Consider the following 21,835-nt stretch of genomic DNA (forward strand, 5'->3'; position numbering starts at 1 on the left):
GGATACCGACGTCGCTGAGTGTGTTCATGATGAAGGAACCGCCACCGGGTTCCACCGAAGAAAAGAAGGCTCAACCAGCAAAAGAAGATGGTGTTCATTCAACAAAGACAAATCAGATAGAAGAAAAAATAAAAGACGATTCAAGTAGCAACGATTCCTTCGAAGATCTCGACGACGCTCCCTTGGACTTCCGAAAGAGAGAACAGGAGCAAGAACAGGAGAAAAATAAATCTGTGAAACCAATACTCCCTAAGAAGAAAGTACACACGTGTGAGATCTGTTACGCGACTTTCGATCGTAAAAGTAAACATACACGGCACATGTTCAAGCATAGTAACTCCAGACCTCATAAGTGTCCTATTTGTGCGAAAGGATTCAAAACCACAGCTCATCTAAGCAGGCACATGGAGGTTCACGATGAACCGGTAAACCTACATGCATGTAGTCTGTGTGACTTCAAAGCACGCACCAAGCCTTACCTGAAGATCCATTATATTAGAAAGCACACAGAAGACTATAACTATAAATGTGAACAATGTGGAAAGATGTTTAAGGTACAATCAGATTATACGACACACGTGAAAGATCATGATACAGAGTCTTGCGTGTGTGATATCTGTGGCTCGTCTTATCCCAGCAAAAGCTCACTGTACTTCCATAAGCATTACAAACACAAGACGAAGGTGAAAAAATTCCCCTGTCAGACATGTAAGAAGAAATTCAAGACGCAGAAAAATTTAGATAACCATATGGAGCTGCACAAGATTAAATACGTTTGTGAACAATGCGGGATGGAATTTAAGACAAAATATGGCCTCACCAAGCATCTGAGGACTCATTCCGGGGAAAAGTCTTATTTGTGCGCGATTTGTGGGAAAACTTTTGGATGTCTCAGCTCACAGAAGATTCATCTGTTGACGCACGTTGGCGAAAGGCCTTACGTATGCGACATTTGCGGTCAAAGTTTCACCCAGAGGTCACCCATGATGTTGCATCGCAGGAAGCACCCTGGGGTGCACCCACCACCTCCTCCAATTAAAATAACAAACCTGCTACACGGTGTACAAGACAAAATAATCGTGAACAAGAGTAGCAAGTAATTGCAAGACGAACAGACAACGTGTGATGAGACACTTTTGTATATTTCCATTTTACATGTAACGTTAAGACGTGAAAAGCATGTGATCGATGGCATCGATTTCTCGAATGATTAATTGATTTGGAGACTGTTACGGTGAAACTTCCTTTGATGCATTCTGTGAAGTAGTTAAGTGTTTCATTGAGTCACTGAATTTCTGTGAGTTTCGAATTACAAGTACGCGATCGATATGGCTGCACTATACTCACCAGGCTACGTAATACGTAAGTCTTTTACCTGTTTTGAAAAAATGAGTTTTGGTTGAATGCGATAAATACTTGCAGTTATTATATGAGGTAGTTAAGTTTAAATTATTCTTTTCCTACTAATGTTTTATTTAAAATACCATTTCTGTGTCCTATAGTCAGTTTCTCCCCTGTTCTTTTTTTTATCTTTCGTAATACGGTCATTGTATAACCGTAATTTGTAATACTAATATTAAATTGTTCCTATCGATACATTTTCATTGAATAATAAAAAACTGCAGGCGAATAGTTAATTATTAATTTTAAAGATCTTGAATGTTAATTCAAGCGAAGTGAAATTTTATGAAATCTTTTATATCTATAAAAGTTTGTTTCGTTGAAAAGGTATTCATTTCGCTTGGAAGATACGTATTATATATTTGTGGAAATAGACATTTGTGTTGATTAATTAAAGAAATTGGTTTTCATAAAAATTTCGATCGCGATGTTTGATGCTGGATTCGTTCAACAAGCTAATGTAAGTACTCTGTACAGCGTAGATGTACATTTAATGTAACATAAGAAATGAAAACCATTCTCTGACATAAAACTCTTTTTAGTTGTATATCATATTGAGATTTAACAGAAATTCAGACTTTGTAAATCAAAAAAATTTTACACGAAAATGTCTTATATATATATATAATATATAATATATAATATATATACATACATATATATAATATATAATATATAATATATATATATACATACATATATATAATATATATATATATGTCTTATATATATATATATGAATATGACAGTAATACAAGGAATGTAATATAGATACAGATATTCTTACGAGAGAATAATCTCATTATTACATGAGAATATCTCATGTAAATTTGAAAAAAAGAGACGAAAATATATAAGTATATAAGATCATGTAAAATACCTTAGTTCTCATGGACTGTATTACTGATATACTGTACAGAAGAATAATTTTTTCAATCAAAAATAATCCTTTTTGTTAGTGTTTAGCATACTACTGATCTAGTGTACTTTTTTTAGTGGAGAAGAGACACCATATTCGTATACAACAATGTACGGTCTTCTTCATTCTTTTTTCCACATTTATAGATGATTATTTTTGATATTCAATACTCATGTATAAAATATTGAATTTAATATTATCGTATATGTGAAATAAAACGAAACCAACGTAATTAATTATAAGAAGAATCTTTTCATGTGTAACGAGCTTGGTTTAAATTTTTATTTAGTTTCCTTTCAGTATCATACACGAATATAATGTACATACTTGAAACATTTTTCAGCAACTACGTAAGGCGTCCCTCGGAAGAAGGAAACACATGTGTTTATTTCTATCGTAACGAATCTGCTAGGATCATAAATACATTGTCGATCATAAGTATCAGAAATATGTACCGATATTTAATGCAAATATCTTTTATCTCTTTTATTTTCCATCTATTCCATTAATTTGTTACTGATGTTACTTCATTCGTATCATATATATATATATATATATACATATGTCGTATAAAAAACAAAATTTGTTAGAGTTTTCCAGCGAATATAACGAATAGTCCTGGTACACATGGTCAGCAACGTAAAAACTTTATACGTCCTCCATGAAATAAATATATATAGCAAAATCAGGCCTCCAATTAATGCAACTTTGTTTTTCGCTTTTAGGTCGACACAGCGTGATCCGCTCGAGCAAACGTACCTCGTGGTGCAAAACGTCGACAAATACTTCCTCCTTCCCATGGAGCACAAAACATCGGCACAGAAACACGAAGAAGAGTGCATTACGGGAGATATTACCATCAAGTTGGAGGAAAAAGACATACCTGAAGACACGACTGAACGACAGCTAATCGATCCTCAAATTAACGAAACTGCTCAGGTACATACGAATCTATTTGTTCAGACACCTGTACAATTTTCTCATTGGTTGGATCAATGTTCCAATGGTTCTGAAAGTATGACGAGCAACGAGGAAATGTTTACTTGCGACTGTTGTTCGAAGATCTTCAAGAAGAAGTACGCATTGCAGAGGCATTTAGAGACTCATAGTAACATACGGGTGGAATGTTCGGTATGCCATCGACTCCTAAAGACCAAGAAGACGCTGAAGCTTCATATGATGCTGCACGAAGATACCGGTAAAATATTCGAGTGCTCGGAATGCGGCTTTATGTCGAAACAAAAGCAAAGTATGACTCGTCATCAGATCAGGATGCACTCGAAATTCGCCGATTACCAATGTCCACTTTGCCCGAAGACGTTTAAATTTAACGGTGATCTTAAAAGACATCATGAAGCAAAACATGTGGTCGACCCATGTTATTGCGAGATTTGTGGAAAAACGTATCGAAATAGTCATTTTCTTCGAAAGCACCGGCGCATATCCAAGTCACATAGAAACGCTTACACTCGTGTATGTTACGGGGCAATTAGGGGTAATCAGAACATAGAGTGTGCGACCTCGCAAAACAAGGGTAAAGTGAAGCGAGTATTCAATTGCTCCAAGTGCAAACGGCAATTCAGCAGTTTGAGGTTACTAAATAAGCACATGCAACGACATCTCCTCATCTTTAACTGTGACATTTGTGGAGCCGTGTTTAAATATAAGGCTTCGTTTTTGAAGCATCAAGAATCGCACAAACAATCTGAACAGTTTTAAATTGTGCAATGGAAACTAATTTGTTTCTTTTGTGTGTGATTACCGAGGTTTGTTATTTTATCTATCATTCTTTGATTTTATTCTTTTGATATTATAGGATGATGTTATTTTTCAAATAATTAAATTTATGTATAAATAATATTATATTAATTAAAATATTATGTATAAATAATATATTAATTAGAATATTATGTATAAATCTTCATGAGAGAGAGAAGACATTGATCGATTGTACAGCTTTACATACAGATCGTTCCCAATTTAAATATCAAAACATTGGGAGCGTGTAGGGGACCGATACGTTAAAGCGATACAAAAAGTCCTTTGGAGATTCATTTGTTCGTTTCTACTATATTTTGAAGATCGCGAAGAAGGTCAAATGAAAAAGTTCGTTTTTTGATTGTTTATTAACATTTATTTATTCTGATAGCTGTAATTAGCGTGGCCAATGTTAAATGTAAAAAAATATTCTTTAAACATTATTTTTATAAAATAGATGATAACGTGAATGAATAAGTGAAAAAACGAACTTTTCTGCTTCTTCTTTTTCTTTTCGTTTTTCTCCAAAATGAAGCAAATCTCTAAAGGTCCTTTTTTTTTAACGTATTGGTACTTTACACGATCCCGAAATTTTGACATTTAAATTGGGTACACTCTGTATATCCACTTACATAGTATATAAATTTGCAATGTTGACGTGATATTAATGTTAAATATTAATTTTTGTTACGCGCAGATATGTAAGTATTGTTTATATTCTTTGGCTGTAAACGGAAAAGGGTGTTCATATTAGTTTCAAATATATATGCGTTGATATACTGTAAGTATAAAATAAACGAATATCGTTTCTCTTAAAACGCATATTGTTTTTATTTATTTTTTCGTATCGTTAAAAAATTTTACAGAATAAAGGCAAATATTTTAATGTTATGATAATTTGTGAAATTCGGGAGTGTAAAAAGTAAGTATTATAATTTAAAGTAACTTTTTATATTGTACTTTCACACGTTGCATATTTTCTAGGTCAACACGTTGATTAAAAAGTGTCAATAGTGTTTCAAAAATATCTAAAACCGAATAATGAGTTTCGTTGAAAACGAAGATACATGTAGGTATGACAGATATCAGAATTAAATTGTACATTAGTGAATAAGAGAAAAAAATTAAACTCTCTAACAGCCTTTTTACTTTTTAAGAATACAAGACGAAGGCTATTCTTTCTTGTAGGTGAGTCTTTCAACTATCACTGCGGCAACCTTTTTATTAATGGTCTTTTCAGTCTGTAAATTTCACTTTTTATAATAGCAAAAAATAGATCGAATGTCTAATTAATAGAAGCTTTTCTGCAATCGATTAAATTCCACTCTCTTTCCTCAGAAAATCGAACTACAGCAAATACCTGTGTTGGAATTTAATTAATCGCATGCCGTTTTTAAATATTTACTATACTGTATACATATCTTGCTACATTACACAAGATGATTATAAACTATGTTTGATACAAGTGTTACTGCTTTTATGTTCATAAAATCTATGTTTCATCTGAATCATTATTCGTATAATTTAAATCATTGCGCTATGAAAATAATTTATTCCCTGTAATTATATTCATTGGAATATGTATACATATTGTGTTTCTAATGATATCTTTTCAGAGTTTTAATTTACAAATCTTTCAGGTAAATATAATTTCTATTCTAGGTACACATTATGCATAAGCAGTATCGTCGAACAAACAAATGATAAAAAATCCGCAGAAAGATGAATTATTCTTCCTTTGTATAATCACAAAAATTGCAATTATACGATGAAGATCATTGGATTTCATTCTCCCATACACGTCGATATTTGCAGTAAAATTTTCGTCTGCACCGGTGGTAGAATTTATCTTTTAACACACTTAAGTGTTGGGCCACGTGTTTGCATACAAGAGAAGAAAACTTTCAGTCTATTTCATTACTAACGCCATTGCTAAGCAATAATCAAGAATAAATATGTAGATCATTGCATGATGAATGGAAAGTATATGCTAATATCGTTAAAAAACATGACTCTTTTGTTTTTCTTTAATGAAATGTTGAGGATTTATGCATCTCACTAAATATTCATTAGATATTGGGGCATAAGGTTTATTGGTTTACTTGTATTATTAATATTTAATGATTTTATTTAGATGATTTAATAAAATTCAGGTTCTCCAATCATGCTTTTGTAATTAATAAATATGTCTGCGATTATATTTATTATATACGATAACTTATACATACATAAGTATTTTAAAAAGCAAATACTGCAAGAATTCATTTCAACGCATTTGATAATATGTACAATTATTTTCAATATCTAATAGATGGAAAGAAATAAATAATCTCATGTGAAAATATAAATGTGCATCAAAGAAATATCATCAACTTTCGCTAATACGGAGTACAAGAAGAAAAAATAAATGCTCCATAAATTTCTTCACCAAAGAGTAAGAATAATTTTTACTGACTCGTTTCATTCATGTTTTAGGAAACCAACGCAGCACTTAACCCCGAAGAATAAAGCCATCGCTCCTAAACAACCGAAAGACCAATTAAGAGCTTCTCGCAAACCATCGAGCATTCTTCAAAGAAGAATCGCGTTGCGAGCTTCGAAGAACCGCAAACGTAGAAGCAACGGGCGTTTGAATAACTCTTCTAGTCGCACAGAAACGAAAAGTATTTCAACCAATAACACAAACTCCAAACATAGAAAAATAAACGACGACGAAACGACTTCGTCGAAAAATCCTACAAAGAAAAAGTTATCTCTAAATTTCAACAATTGTTCGAATCAGTTACAAAATAACGAGAAACAAAGTACACAACAAGAAGATCTATATAAGAAACTCAACGACGGTACTTATACCTGTGATATCTGCCAAACGACCTTCGAACAGAAGAGCAAGATCCTCCGTCATATTACCAGCAAGCACAGCTTCCACCGACCCTTCAAATGTTCAACTTGCGACAAAACCTTCAAGTACAAATGCGACTTGAAAGCTCATCGTCTAATCCATCAAGACGTCGACTCCAGTTTATTACATTGCTGCGACAAATGTGATTATCGTACGAAGACGAAGAACAATCTCAAGTCTCATTACATTAGAAGACACACGGACGATTATAAATTCGCGTGTGAACACTGTGGGAAGCGTTTCAAAATGGAGTGGGACTTGAAATTCCACATTGGAACTCACAGCAATTCGCAGCACATGTGTGACATCTGTGGAAAATTTTACACGAGCAACTATTCTTTGTATAAGCACAGGAAAGTAGCTCATTTGAACGAATATAAGTTCCAATGTAACGTTTGTAATAAAAGGCTCTTGACACAGGAGAACTTAGACAATCATATGCAACAACACAGTAGAACGTACGAGTGTAAAGACTGTGGAAAGGTATTTGCATCAAAAAGGTATCTAGCGACTCATATAACTACACATACAGGCGTAAAACCGTATACTTGTCATATTTGCAAGAAAAACTTTAGAACGTCGCATATGAGAAATACGCATCTTTTAACGCATTCTACGGAAAGGCCACATATCTGTGATCTTTGTGGACAATCCTTTAAGAGGAGATATTATATGATAGAGCATAGAAGGAAACATCCTGACGCTCATTTATCTTCGCCTCCTGTGCCTCTTGGGAAAAAGAAAAGCGTTACCGACACTGTGACTGAACGTCAAGCAGAGATTTCGCTGTAACATAACAATACATATAGTATTTTAGAAATCGTGATTAGACTGCGTTTTTTATGCATTTATGAGAAAAGACCATTCGGATTAGTTACGTTACTTGAATTCAAGCAACTTGAGACCAATTTGTCAATATGAGCTCGTTATTTACTTTTTTCCTTTTAAAAATTCTTTCCAATTTCTACACTTATTCTCATTAGTCAACTCTCTTGAATTCGTGTAACTGAATTAATCCGAAAGACACGAAAATCCAGAGATTACATATAATAAATAAAAATATATAAAGCATTTAAAATACTAGTTTTAATATTTAACAAAAACGAAACATATCTCTGCTTGGATCCAATTTTTTCACTTGTATCTATAAAACTATGAATTTCTATAAATATCCGTGGTCTACTGATAATACTTGTAATGATTTTAGCTATACTTATTTACACTTTCGTGCTTATCTGTGAATGCTTTGACAGCATTTCTTTTTCGAAAAATATTTTGTGGCATTTTAATTTATATTATGGAGCGTCTGTGTGAATCGATCTGAGATCGAAGCGTAAAGCGCAGTATGAATGAAAAGAGAGAGATTACGATGAAGTATAATAGTATATAACATCGTACTTTACGATATATAAAATAATTAGCATTAAGTACGTAAAACAATGTAAAACAGCTTGTATATACAGGATGAAGTTCATAAAACGAGTGAGTATTTTCTTGGAAATACCAAAAGTTTGATAATATTTTTAATATTTTTGAAAATATATACTCATCATGACTTGAACACTTTATCCTGTAAATATATGTCATTATTTTCATATTTATTTATCTCCGTGTGTTTGACACATTCCTCGCGTCTCTCTGCAATTTTTTAATTTTGTACGTTCGTCATACGCGAGTTCGTACGTTTTAGAATCGAATACGAAGATATCAATAAAATCAATGTAATCGCCCAAAAAAACAGAATAGTGCGGAATAAAAAACAAATCACTCCCAATCTCGCAAACCTCATATACCATACATTTCTATTCAGATAAAATCGCATAGAAATCTGTAAAGACGACTTAGATCAGCAGTAAGTAATGCTTATGTACCAAAATGGCAAATAAAATCCTTCGAAAGTAATCATTCCTTTTCAATTGTGTTTTAGGGACCGATCTTGTGGAAAGCTCCTCACCACGGATTCTTCCGGTCGATTCATCGTTGGGGAGGACTCTGTACCCATGCAATTATGGCAGCACGTCGATCCTGATGGTAAATTGCACTACTCGTTGGTGCCTGTATTGGACGACAAGAAAATGTTAGAACTTTCGAAAGAAATTATCGAAGAAAATCCCAACATCTCCCTAACATGCGTAAAAATGGAGACCGATGAAGAAGAGAATAACGTAAAAACCTACGTCGGCAGTTTGGTGCACTTATACAACTTTTACACGTGTGACAAGTGCAATATGAAGTTCCCTATGGAAAGTATGTTAAACAGGCACAAGATGTCCAACAAGTTGAACTCGTGGCTTCGTAGAAAACGACTGAACTCTAGACATCGACCGAAGGTATCTTCGGGAAAACAGATTAAACCGATGCAATCGCAGAAACCAAGGAAGAAAAGGAGATACGGTTGCACGTCCTGTGAGTTTATCTGTAGCGAGAGGTCCATGTTAAACGTTCATATTAGAAAAAAACACAAGTCTGTAGTCAAAAAAGATTTAAAAATCTTGTGCATCATTTGTAACAGAAAATGTGGTACTCGGTCTAATTTGAAAAAACACATGGAGGAACACAGAGACCGGAAGACGACTTACTTCACGTGCAATAGTTGCAACTTCTTGTGTAAAAGAAGCAGCACTCTGATTTCTCATATAACGCTGAATCATCAGACGCTCAATAGCGAGGAAATCTCAAAGAGATGCAACGATAAACCTTCAGAGAAGGAAGAATCTAGAAGAACCTGTTTAAAGGAGCAAGATAAGGACAGTTCGACTGTCTCAAGCACGCCGTTCGAGTTCGAATGCAAGAATGAACCTTCAGTGGCCACTCGCGCAAGCAAGAAACAAAGTAAAAAGTCTGTCGAGGAACAATGCAATATGTGTGACTTTAAATGTGCAAAGAAAAGTACGCTATACTCGCATAAGCGACAGCATAAGATGGACATCGGCGAAGAATACTCGTGTAACGAATGTTCATTTAAGACTTATAAAAAATCGTCTTTATACTCGCATATAAAAAGGAAGCATAAGGTACCAAAATCTTGCACGTCCGATGGTCAACCGCAATTATTTTATTGCACTCAATGTGACTATAAGAATAAGAATAAATACGAACTAAAAGTACACGTGGCCAGGAAGCATACGGATGATTTTAAATTTTCTTGCGAGACTTGTGGAAAGAAATTCAAAGTAAAAGGCGATTTAACGAATCACATACGTTTCAGTCATAAAGAACAACCGGTTATCTGTGATGTTTGCGGAAAAACGTGCCTGAACAGCAACTCGTTGTACGTACACCAGAAATTTGCGCATTATAAAGCAAAATACGAGTGTCAAGTATGTAAAAGGAGAATGGTCACTCAAGAAAATTTGAACGAGCATATGATCCGACAGCACGAGAAGAGGGAGAACGTGGTTTGCGAAGAATGTGGCAAGACGTTCTCCAGAAACAGTAGATTAAAGGTACACATGAGGATCCACACTGGTGACAAACCGTACACTTGTACCATATGCAACAAATCGTTTGCACGCAGAACAGCGTTGAAGCAACATTTGTTAATTCATACTGGCATCAGGCCATACGTTTGCGATATTTGCGGCAAAGCATTCACGCAGAAGCCTGGATTGATCAGTCATAGAAAATCTCATCCTGGATCGCATCCTCCGCTTCCAAGAGTGTTGATCGACCATATATTAAACGATGTGATGAATAATTGAGACTGTTAATTGTATAAACAATTGAAGTGGATCGTTTAAGGGCGAAGCCTGGATTGAGAACTGATTTACAGCGAACAGTCTCGTGCAATTAACGCTTTATGATTTATGTTATTATTAGAGATTATACCTTTGCGATCTTTCACGTTGAATTGGATTTCACATTCTGTTTTATTGGATATTTTTCATTTCTAAGAGAGGAGTAGCAGAAAGTGTGTTTTTCGCTTCTTTCCGATCATAGAGTCAGTATTTATCTAAAGAGAAAATGGTACAGGTATTTATATAATGGCGTAAAATATATAAAGATTTTTCTATTGAAGATTAAAGTAAAATTTTTCTATTAAAAAGATAAAAATTAACATTGCTAAAAATTTTCTCAAACTAAAGATTTCATCTCTTGTACCATTTTTCCTCGTGTAAAACATTCTATTTTATTACTATTCAATTTAATGGAAACACAGTAGAACATTCCTTATGGAAACACCCGTTATCCTCCACGTTATCTCTCAACTGTATTATTCAAAAATTGATCGGTTTGATCGAACACTTTTGTCCCCCAATTAGTTCATACAGTGAAGATTCTACTGTATTTCAACAACAGTACACGTTACTTTTTATAAAAGTATGAAAATAAATTAAATTTATTTTAAATGCGAGGCAACCCAGTGGACCGCAAAGAGTCAAAGAACAATGTCAAAAGTTAAGTTACTCGTAAGATATTACGCGTATACGATAGCTTACCGCCTATGTTATTTTTATAATTTGCTAGCGTTATTATGACACGCTATGGAGATTTAAAATTTCCAGAAAGAGAATCTCTATGAAATTAACTGTTTTTGTATGCAGCGCATACAATTCATCTTCTCTTGCGTTTGTAGTACGCACTGCGTTGCATCCTCATTTTTGAAAGATTATATGTTTGGAATATTGGAATTATCTCCACTCCTATTTAACATATCGAGACATTTAAAAACGCATTTCCAAACGATTGTTTAAATTTTTGTTTAAATTCTAATCATCTGAATTAAATTATTTGTAAAAAAAATACTATTTTATATTAAAATTGTTATTGGGCAATTTCGTTCATTTGTAACACTCCGAATATATATATATATATACCTTGCATATCTGTAAAATACATCATACTGCAAGATCTTTTTTTTATATATATATATATAATATATCCGACATTGAATCGAGTCTCTCATAGTGTTATATTCAACAATGATATTCATTAATCTTCATTACAGTTTCATTACAGCGAAATGTTTACTAACCGACCAATGAAGTTCTTCTATTTTCGCTTGACTAATTTCCTGTAATTTAACGATAATTACACAGCAATTGGACAATTTGTCTGCAATTGTAAGTCTGGCACGTTTCTTCTTCCTTCGTTTGTGAGAACTTTATCTTAGATTCATGTATGTGGACAAGTATAATTTCAGTTATTTAACTGCAATGACAAAAATCCTCACATGTTCTCGTGTGTGGAAGTTTCACTTGTAATAATGTAAAAAGCAGGCGAATATTTCCGAGTTGTCGACAAAATAATTCGTTTGTCAAGTAACTGACTGTTCTGTAATTTTCAGGATTCTGAATGGGGATGGACGTTTTATATACGGCAAGGAATCAATTCCGATGCAAGCGTGGCAAGTAGTCGACGTTGAGGGTTGCCTGTACTATGCCTTCCTTCCAGCAAATCCATCAAAACTCTCAGAATGTGAAAAAACAGTCGCAAAACCAACAGATGATACCCTAAAGAACAATGATGACGCGGAAGAAATTTTTATGATTCCAGCTGATAACGAGGCAAGCGACAATCTATCCCCTATTAAAATAAAAAAGGAAGATATGGACGATGTTTCATCGACGAACGAAGATCACTATGACGACACCAATGTCTATGCTTGCGAAGAGTGTAACATCTGTTTTCCGGTGATGCAGATGCTAAAACGACACAGAAACGCTGTTCACGAACAAGCCCAGCGCTACAAGTGCAAAGTCTGTTTCAAAATATGTCGCAGTCTGGTCGCCTTCAAGATGCATGTCGCTTTGGAGCACAAAACTGAAGAGGAAGAAGCAAAGGATGTCAAAAGTCTAACGTATGCCTGCAACTTCTGCAACTACGAAAGTACAAACAAATCTACGCTTCATTCTCACATTAGTAGAAAACACTCGACCAAACGTATAGGTAGAAGACAAAATAGCTATAGGTACTCCACAGAACCTGAAGAGTACTCTTGCGACGTATGCGAATTTAAATGCCAGAATAGACGTAGATTAAAGGAACATTTAGAACGTAAGCACGCGTCAGAATATAAATACGATTGCGAATATTGTGGCAAAAAGTTCAAAGTCAAAGGTGACATGAGGTTACACATACGTTTTAAACACAAAGAAGGACCCATAGTTTGCGACGTGTGTGGGAAAACGTGCTCGAATAGTAACTCTCTGTATGTACACCAGAAGTGGGCACATTTCAAACCAAAGTACGAGTGTGAAATTTGCAAAAGACGTATGGTCACTCAAGAGAATCTCGATCAACACATTTTGCTGCAACACGAGAGACGGGAGAGTTTCGTCTGTGAAGAATGTGGAAAATCATTCACAGAGAATCATCGATTAAAACAACACATGATGACGCATACTGGGGACAGACCTTACGATTGCCACATATGTGGTAAAGCTTTTGCGCGTCGCACGGCTTACAGGCAACACTTGCTTATTCATACGGGTAAACGACCATATCTCTGTGATATTTGCGGTAAAACGTTCACGCAGAAGCCTGGCCTGATTTGTCACCGAAAATCACATCCTGGAGTGCATCCTCCATTGCCAGTGGTGCATATAGAACATATTCTTAGCGACTTTATGAAGAAAGAATGATTTTATCGTGGGAATAGACGCGTGTGTCGTGCACATTTAATGATGAACTGACGTTATAAAACATGGAAGTTGATCTTCTTAATCCAGCTATTTTTAAACTTACTACATACTTGATATTTCTTTGGAATGATCTAATTCGTTCCTCGTTCAAAGTCTAACATTACTCTCAGTGACTGAGTAATTTCTAAAGCTGCAATTTGTATTTTCATGAATTGCAGATATCAAGTTACTTAATGCTTTATCAATTAATAATATTAGCGAGTGATTTATGATTTCTAATTTCAACTTTGTGTTAGAGTTTTTCTTATTTTCCTAATATTCCTAATATTCAAACCCTATTGAAATGGAAACTCTGAATTCAATTGAAATGGGGACCAGATTGAGGCATTAAAAATTCGACGGTTGTGGCAGAGTCAAATGGACTGGAAAAATGACTTTCTTGCAGAAGGATGTGAAGCAGTATGAATACCTGCTGTCAGAAATAGACTTTCCTCATGATCATCCTTCTGGAGGAATTATATACATATCTGGATTAAGAAAAAGATTCTCGTGTTCATCATATCAGAAGATTTTATATTAGTTAATTAAATTAACTTCAATTTGTTGAATCAATTGTAAGATCAGTATAAAGCAAAAATCGATCTTCCTCGATTCGTTATTAACACGCTGTGTCATTAATTGTATTACATTCTTATTAATCGAGATGGAAAATTACGAAGGGGAAATCTTAAATTCTTAATTCCCAGTTAATTTTTCACTTAATTTCAATTATCTAATTTTTATGGTTATGATTTTATTATAATCCGAACGTGAACGTCGATGTTTGTATTTTAATATTTTCAAACATTTATTTTCCCATGCTTTCATTCATTTTCGTGTACATACTCCATCCGTAAAAAAAAATATATAGTTTTATACGATTCGTTTCTACCAGATTATGTGATTATTGTAGAAACGAATCATTTGGGGGAATGAATAACAAGATGCATTGTGAAATATATTGTATACAAGATGAGATTATAAAAATTTATTTTGAGCACAATCTCGTGGAAAATATATATTTTTCTTAACTATCGTACAAAGTTCTCCATAATTGTCTATCATTACCTAAAATAAAATAACAATTAATTTTTATTTTATTTGATTTATTTAAATAGAAAATAGATTCTATTTTCTTTCTTTAAATGAAATTATCTTTTACGCAGTGAACAGTGCGCGATTTCTATTATATGCAAATGTAAATGAACGTTGATTTACGTTGTTGGAGTTTTGGAAAATGTGAAACGATTGGCATGCCATCTTATCTCAGGTGAAATGAATTAAATTGCAGATAAGTATTGTATAAAATTTATTACAAGTATTAAACAATTTAACGTTGATTTAATTAAAGTTCATAAAATAGTTATAGGTAACTATATAAATAAGTTTCAAGGTACACGATGCTTTGACCAATGAGCTAATTTTAAATTTAATCGTACTTACGATTTTATGTTTCAGGAAATTCAGTACAACTATTTCGGGAAGCGGCAAGTTCATCTCTAACAATTAATCAATAATTGTGCATCCTTGAAGTGCCATAAAGAGAAATAATTGCCTCTATTATGGATTTTTGCCACTTCATTACACCATCAATAATATAGTTAAAAATACATTGCATAATATCTTTGAAACATCTTCAACATGCGTTCAAACTATAAATTTCTTGAAATTTTTCTAACATCCTTCGTTCTATTGATACAAAAATTGAATATCTCACAATGAATACAACGTTCAATAATGAATTCAATTTTTTTATATCAATGAAAATTTATTAGACATCTTTCCATTTGTTGGTTGAATCGCAATTTACATTCTTCGTGTTTACTATTTTATAAATCCTAAATGACGTTTCAAGAATTACAATGAAATTGAAAAGTGTAATTATATCTCACGAATTATTGTCAGCCATTTATAATCAACTATTTGTACCATTTTCCTGCTACATCGAATAAAAACATGAATCATCGTTATCATTATCCCCAAACAATAGAATAAATACCTACTACTGCTAATTTTACTATTTTCACATCAAACTCGTCGTGACTATTAACTTCGACTGTAAGTAATCATCGTCAGTAAGTACCATCCTTGTAGGACTCTAATAAACTTTAGCAATTTTCCTGTTTTAGGGACGGACTATCCCAATCAAATTCCATCTGCGTTTCAAAATTACCTACACCCGCCGGAAGAACCAAACAAGAAACAAACTCATCTCAAGAGGAGGACTCTAGGATCTTACCAGCCTGTGATATCTGTCAAAAACAATTCAAAAAGAAGTACTTATTAAAAAGGCACAAACTTACTCACGAAAATCGAAAGAAGAAGGACGTATCCTCAAAAGACGATTCTTTCATGGAACTGGTATCTCAAAAACAGGAAGCTTTATCATGCACAATCTGCGACTTCCGCTGTAACAAAAGATCCACAATGATTGCTCACTTGGTACAGAATCACGAAGATTCAGGCGAGAATAGATCAACCAGTAACAGGAAATTCGCCTGCATTATTTGTGGTCTTATCTGTTCTCGAAAGGAAACTTTGAGATCTCACTTTGTACGAAAACACACACAGCTTTATGAGTTCTCCTGTGAGCAATGCGGCAAGGAATTCAAGATCAAAGGTGATTTAACGACTCACATGAGACTGAATCACAAAGAACCTCCTGTGATATGCGACGTTTGTGGCAAAACTTGTAAAAACAGTCACAGCCTGTATACTCATCAGAAACACGCTCACTATAAAGCGAAATACGAGTGCCCGGTATGTCACAAGAGATTGGTGACCAAAGAGAACCTAGATCAGCATGTGTTGACTCAGCACGAAAAGAAAGAGAAGTCTGTCTGCGAAGAATGTGGGAAAACATTCTTTGAAAATCACGATTTCAGAAAACACATGAGGATACACACTGGGGATAAACCGTATAGCTGTTCTGTTTGTGCCAGAGCGTTTACCACTCATAGCAGTTTGAGTCAGCATTTACTGTTGCACACAGGAGAAAGGATTTATGTCTGCGACGTGTGTGGAAAATCGTTTGCTCAGAAGGCTGGTCTTATATGTCATAGAAAGATCCATTCTGGATCATTGCCTCCTCTTCCTGTCATGCATATCGATCACATCCTAAAAGATTTCATGAAGAAATGAAGAAAACTGTGTGTTAGATTTAACAAAGATTTTATGGGCTTCTTTATTTCACCGGGAATTACATCGAAGATTCACATCTTGAAGAAGTTGATGAAGAAGCGAAGAAATCTTGTTATCCGAAAGCTGTGTTTTAGATTTAACCAAAACTTTATAGTTTTCCTTCTTTTCTTCTTTTATCGAGAATTGCACTTATTTCGAAGAAATGTCTCGAAGACTGATCTTGTTTTGTCAGCGAATAAGATTTAAGAGATTTACCACTGTTCAACGGTTTGATAATTTCTTACGAATGTTTTTTACTGCAAGTTGTTTATCGAAGTTTCTCGAAAATTGTATGCATCGCACGATTTTTAACGTAGATCATATTGAAAAGAAAAAATGCTTAGCTTTAAGTTTTTAAGGCGATCTCGACTTTTTATGGAATTCAATCGTGTTCCTAATAGAAGATCTTATTACTGAACTGCGGAGTTTTACGCAAATTTATATTTTTTCGCACACTTAATTTATATTTCGACGAACTGAAAGAAAAATAGAACTCAAACAGAATTTTGTTCTACCTATTAAATATTACAACAAATACTCTATCTCGGATATTTTATGTATTATTATTGTACATACTTTTTTTTCTATAAAATCACCTATAAGTGCATAAAAATCTGCTATAACTACTATATAAAACGCTCAAAATTTTTATTGTATTTTCTTACGTATTCTGCAACGTATCTCCGCGTACCCGAAATAAAGTAAATATAATTTCCCCACTGACGACGCGTATCGATTGTCGATTAATCCTCTCATGCTCTGCTTTACTCTGATCTCACTCTCTAACATTCTTCACGACTAATCTCCGAGTAGTACCTAAGCCAAACTGCAAAAACCTCTTTTTTTAAGTTTAATTATCTCTTTTACAAGCAATCTAACTCAAACCTTTTATCAGCGTTTTAAAAGTAACAAACGCGTGATGAACCTTTTAATTTGGAAATTTGGCATACACTGCCATAAACGATAAGAATGAACGAACGAAACGCTTTTCAAAAGCTTGCAGTCCAACAAGCGACCGAGGTAGCCCGTTAATAACGCCACTGATCGATGATGTTTCAGGTACGAGCTCGACCACCTCAACTCGCGCGGTATCTTTATCTACGACAAGGAATCGGTTGTGATGAAAAAATGGCAGATCCTGGAGTTCGACGGGAAGCCGTACTACGCGTTTGTACCTGAAGACGACACGCCACTAGCTGACGAAGATATTCCTGAACAGATAGACGAGATAGGACACGAGGATGAGAAACAGGACCTCGTCAAAGTCGAATGTCTTTACAACGAAGATGAACTACAGTACGATTCGACGGACGAAAAATTATACGAGGATGAAGATCTTTTAAACAGGAGTGCAGAGCAGAAGGAAGAAGAAGATGTGAAACCGATAATTCTAAATGGCACGATTGATGAAGAGAACGATAAAACGATTGGAGATATTTATCAGGTCAAAGTTCAAGGTAGTATGGTCACTATAGAGAAGCTGACATCCGGTGACATTGAAGAGGCGAAGGAAGTGGTGGAGTATCAAGAAGTGGAACACGAGGAGCAAGAGGAGCAAGAGATGCAAGAAGTCTATAACGATCAAGAGCAGTTGGAACAGATAGATCAAGTAGATCCGGATGATCCAGATCAGATAGAACAAGTGGAATACTTGGAGGAAGAGATCTTGGAGTTGCCAAATAATCATGTGACACCAGTGAAGATGCGTAGGAAAATTTCCAGAAGTCCGAGCAGTGCACTGAAATGCAAACTTTGCTCGGAGATGTTCAGCTCGGCCATTTCGTTCAGGAAACACGTGGCATGGACGCACAAGAAGAAGGTGTGCATACAGGAAGATGGCGCGTATATCTGCGCGGTTTGCGATTACAGGACGCTTAAGAAGAGTCTTTTCGCGGCTCACTTGGAAAGGAAGCACGAAACTTGGTCTAGAAAACGACCCAATAGCATGTTATTCCCTTGCGCTGCCTGTGGCTTCGTGTGCAGATCGAAGCACTCGTTGCAATCGCACTTTATTAGAAAACACACCGATCGGTACGAGCATCAGTGCAAGTTTTGTCCAAAGAAGTTCAAAGTGAAAGGCGATCTGACCAACCACATACGGTTCCACCATAAAGAAAAACCGATTAACTGTCCCGTGTGTGGAAAACTATGTCAGAATACTGGCTCTCTTTACGTACACCAAAAATGGGCACATTTTAAACCTAAGTACGAGTGTCATATATGCAAACGACGCATGGTCACACAGGAAAATCTCGACCAACATCTGCTAACGCAGCACGAGAAAAGGGAGAAGATAGTATGCGCCGAATGCGGAAAAACGTTCACCAAAAAAGATTCTTTTAAAAGGCACATGGCAGTGCACACAGGATGCAAGCCACATTCCTGTCTAATCTGTAATAAACCATTCGCGAGGAGATCTCAGCTACGCCAACATTTGCTCATTCACACTGGGAAGAGGCCTTTTGTCTGCGACATTTGCGGGAAAGCGTTCACGCAGAAGCCTGGTCTGATCTGTCATAGGAAAACTCATCCTGGACCTCATCCTCCTTTACCTGTGATGCCAATTGCGGATATCGTGAAAGAGTTCACCGAAGGTTACGTACAGGAGATAAACGCACGTGAAAACGAGGAGAGGATTGAGGAGGAAGCGTAGAATTGTTTCAAATTTGTTGATCTTTTGACTTAAGCAAGCGTTTCCTTTGATACTTAATCAACAAACGTTTCGGTCGCTAGGAATATTGTGCGATTCTGTTGAATTTCGCATATCGAGACAAATATTGCATAAGAGAATTTTGATTTTATTGATTTTTATTAGACGAATAAGCTTCGATCGTAGAGGGTCGTAGAATGTACGACGAAGTTTTCGTTTCTGCTCGTCGTTGAAGGATAAATTGCAAGTACGTTAATTAATTGCACATTTTCTAGCGAATATTCGTAAACTAGCGCTGATGATTCTGCAGTAATACTCGTGTTCCTACGAATTGTATCGCGTTTCTTTGGAACCTCGGAAAATATTAACATATTTCAAATATTAAGATAATCTTAATGAAGGATATCAGTGAATTTTGATTTCCTGGTAATTCTTTGATATTCGTACCACAATTTAAAATTATGATTTTTTGAAAAAGTAATTATTAAGATAAGCATACTACTTTTCTTATTCGTGGATTATAAAATTTGTAAATTTTCGAATATGATTATCGATAACTAATCCTATATCATAATCGTTATTTCAGCGATTTTTAAAACGTAAAGATTTGTCAAACACTTTCATTCCCATATATTATTAACCTTTCGTTGCTCCCTATTCTGTTCTTTATTAACATCGTGGTACTTTTGGATACACTTTCTCCATCCCGAAATTTTGTTCGTGTCCTTGATTTTTAAAAATTCAAAGTTGACGAATAGTCGAAACGGACAGATTTTTTTATATAATATATAATTTTTTACATAAATTTTATATAATAGCAATTTGAACACTGTCGAGACATTCGAACGAAAGTGAAATTTCGTTTGCATCTAAAAGGACTAAAAGGAGGGTTAATATTATTAATGAAAAAATTAGTACAGAGTTAACTGTATAAGTTGTATAAAATTGTAATCATTGTTTGCGATCAACTGTATGCTTCAACAACGAGTAAGAGCAATATTTTCTCACCCTTGTTGTTCGACCCGATTGATCGAAACAACTGCAAAGCGCGAATGATAGAATGCCAGAATATTTTGTACACCATCGAGATTGGAAGATTAAAGACACTAGATCGATTAATAATTATTTTTAGACGTATCGCGTGTAACTATAAGTATAGAGTTGTAAGATGTATAATATAATAACAGTCTTGTAAATTGAAGATTTACGTGAACAAAAATGAAACGGAAGAGTATAAGATTCCATTCTGAGTTTTCCTTTCAGTTTATTAAAAAGTCTAGAAGTCAGTCTTAATCGGCTTCTAACCATCAATATCATACTATATTTTAACTTAATTTTTAGTTGAACGAATATTTAATTGATTCAATTGTTTGAGAAAAATTATAACTCGTATTATTATTATTTGCATAAACATGCAATAACGGAATAAACGTTTTCTGAGCTGGGTGTAAGAGAAATAAAATATTAAATTTCCGATTAGCGAGCAGATAAAATGGCGTTACTTCGTTATTAACGATATCGAATAAAATTAAAAACTAACTACGCAAGAAGCGCTAGTTTCCTTTTGTTAATTATAATATACTATGATTACGCTGAATTATAGCTTGCGTTATTTCAATACAGTGTGATAAATCGGTCAAATAAAAAAAGAAACTCGATCATGTTCCATCTCGTTGAAAGCTTTTTTCTTACGCATCGTATTAAAAACGAAGATATTTCACAATTCCTCGATGAACATCCTCGTGTTGTTTTAATGTATATCGTGAACCTTTGGTCGTCATTCACGCGATATCATTGATACGTTCGCGTTGTGATATGTCATAATGACACTAATTCTATTCGCGAGAGCTAGTCCTCCTAAGAATAACTGTAATATAACGTATGCTCCGTTTCACTCGATATGTAAACGTAGTAACGTCCCTGCCCTCGCCGACCAGGTTGCTAGTAATTGTCCAAGGGATAAGCGTAAAATCCGTGAAAGAAAGGAAGCTCGCGCAGTAGAAAGCATGCCTACGACGGCTATTTTTCTAAAAATCAATAGCTTAGTCTAATACTTAAGGATGCGTATGCGCTGTGTATAGTTTTGAGTTTGAAATAAATATTTTTACTGAACCTGATCTCTTCGTCTATCCCCGTAATAACGTTGGACGAGAAAAAAGAAATAAGCTTGGATAAGCTTGGATGAAGAAAAACTGTTATATCGTTCGATGTCCTTGTATCTAACAATTAACGATATTACGTAAAGCTTATAATATTGATTTTTATACGTAAAATTTGTCAAAGCAGAGAAGAGAGTAAAAATATGGTATTCAAGTATACAAGATAAGTATATCTGATGTATTAAACGATCGCGTTGAAACGGTGAAATAATTTATATTATTTTTATACGTTTCCAGGCTACG

At 34.6% G+C, this 21,835-nt stretch overlaps 7 protein-coding genes across 8 annotated transcripts; all 7 read left to right on the forward strand.

The window, feature by feature from the left end:
* The first annotated feature begins 29 nt into the window (after positions 1–29).
* On the forward strand, positions 30–1,100 carry LOC126867390 (zinc finger protein 557-like). The gene has a single exon (XM_050621807.1). It carries the CDS (start codon positions 30–32, stop codon positions 1,098–1,100), a length of 1,071 nt encoding a protein of 356 aa, XP_050477764.1.
* Positions 1,101–1,106: 6 nt separating this feature from the next.
* Positions 1,107–6,547, forward strand: LOC126867902 (zinc finger protein 773-like). The gene is made up of 3 exons (XM_050622981.1): positions 1,107–1,362; positions 3,046–4,086; positions 5,063–6,547. Exon 2 carries the CDS (start codon positions 3,119–3,121, stop codon positions 4,037–4,039), a length of 921 nt encoding a protein of 306 aa, XP_050478938.1. The 5' UTR covers positions 1,107–1,362; positions 3,046–3,118; the 3' UTR covers positions 4,040–4,086; positions 5,063–6,547.
* Positions 3,121–10,830, forward strand: LOC126867888 (zinc finger protein 26-like). 2 transcript variants are annotated; one of them, XM_050622960.1, is made up of 2 exons: positions 3,121–3,259; positions 8,908–10,830. In XM_050622960.1, the coding sequence occupies exon 2, from the start codon at positions 8,981–8,983 to the stop codon at positions 10,679–10,681; it is 1,701 nt and encodes a 566-aa protein (XP_050478917.1). In that variant the 5' UTR covers positions 3,121–3,259; positions 8,908–8,980; the 3' UTR covers positions 10,682–10,830. The 2 variants fall into 2 exon arrangements, with proteins under 2 accessions (XP_050478917.1, XP_050478916.1); XM_050622959.1 differs by lacking the exon at positions 3,121–3,259 and adding an exon at positions 8,691–8,832.
* Positions 4,608–8,907, forward strand: LOC126867391 (gastrula zinc finger protein XlCGF46.1-like). Its single transcript, XM_050621808.1, has 4 exons — positions 4,608–4,626; positions 5,125–5,151; positions 5,236–5,266; positions 6,554–8,907. Exons 1-4 carry the CDS (start codon positions 4,608–4,610, stop codon positions 7,770–7,772), a joined length of 1,296 nt encoding a protein of 431 aa, XP_050477765.1. The 3' UTR covers positions 7,773–8,907.
* Positions 10,831–11,906: 1,076 nt separating the features above from the next.
* On the forward strand, positions 11,907–14,698 carry LOC126867895 (zinc finger protein 62-like). Its single transcript, XM_050622972.1, has 2 exons — positions 11,907–12,043; positions 12,268–14,698. The coding sequence occupies exon 2, from the start codon at positions 12,317–12,319 to the stop codon at positions 13,562–13,564; it is 1,248 nt and encodes a 415-aa protein (XP_050478929.1). The 5' UTR covers positions 11,907–12,043; positions 12,268–12,316; the 3' UTR covers positions 13,565–14,698.
* LOC126867392 (zinc finger protein OZF-like) lies at positions 13,995–16,744 on the forward strand. The gene is made up of 2 exons (XM_050621809.1): positions 13,995–14,023; positions 15,733–16,744. Exons 1-2 carry the CDS (start codon positions 13,995–13,997, stop codon positions 16,742–16,744), a joined length of 1,041 nt encoding a protein of 346 aa, XP_050477766.1.
* A 1,159-nt stretch (positions 16,745–17,903) lies between these two features.
* LOC126867393 (zinc finger protein 121-like) lies at positions 17,904–19,436 on the forward strand. Its single transcript, XM_050621810.1, has one exon. It carries the CDS (start codon positions 17,904–17,906, stop codon positions 19,434–19,436), a length of 1,533 nt encoding a protein of 510 aa, XP_050477767.1.
* The last annotated feature ends 2,399 nt before the right edge of the window (positions 19,437–21,835 follow it).

This window comes from Bombus huntii, chromosome 7, assembly GCF_024542735.1.
Source record: "Bombus huntii isolate Logan2020A chromosome 7, iyBomHunt1.1, whole genome shotgun sequence".
Lineage (NCBI taxonomy): Eukaryota > Metazoa > Arthropoda > Insecta > Hymenoptera > Apidae > Bombus > Bombus huntii.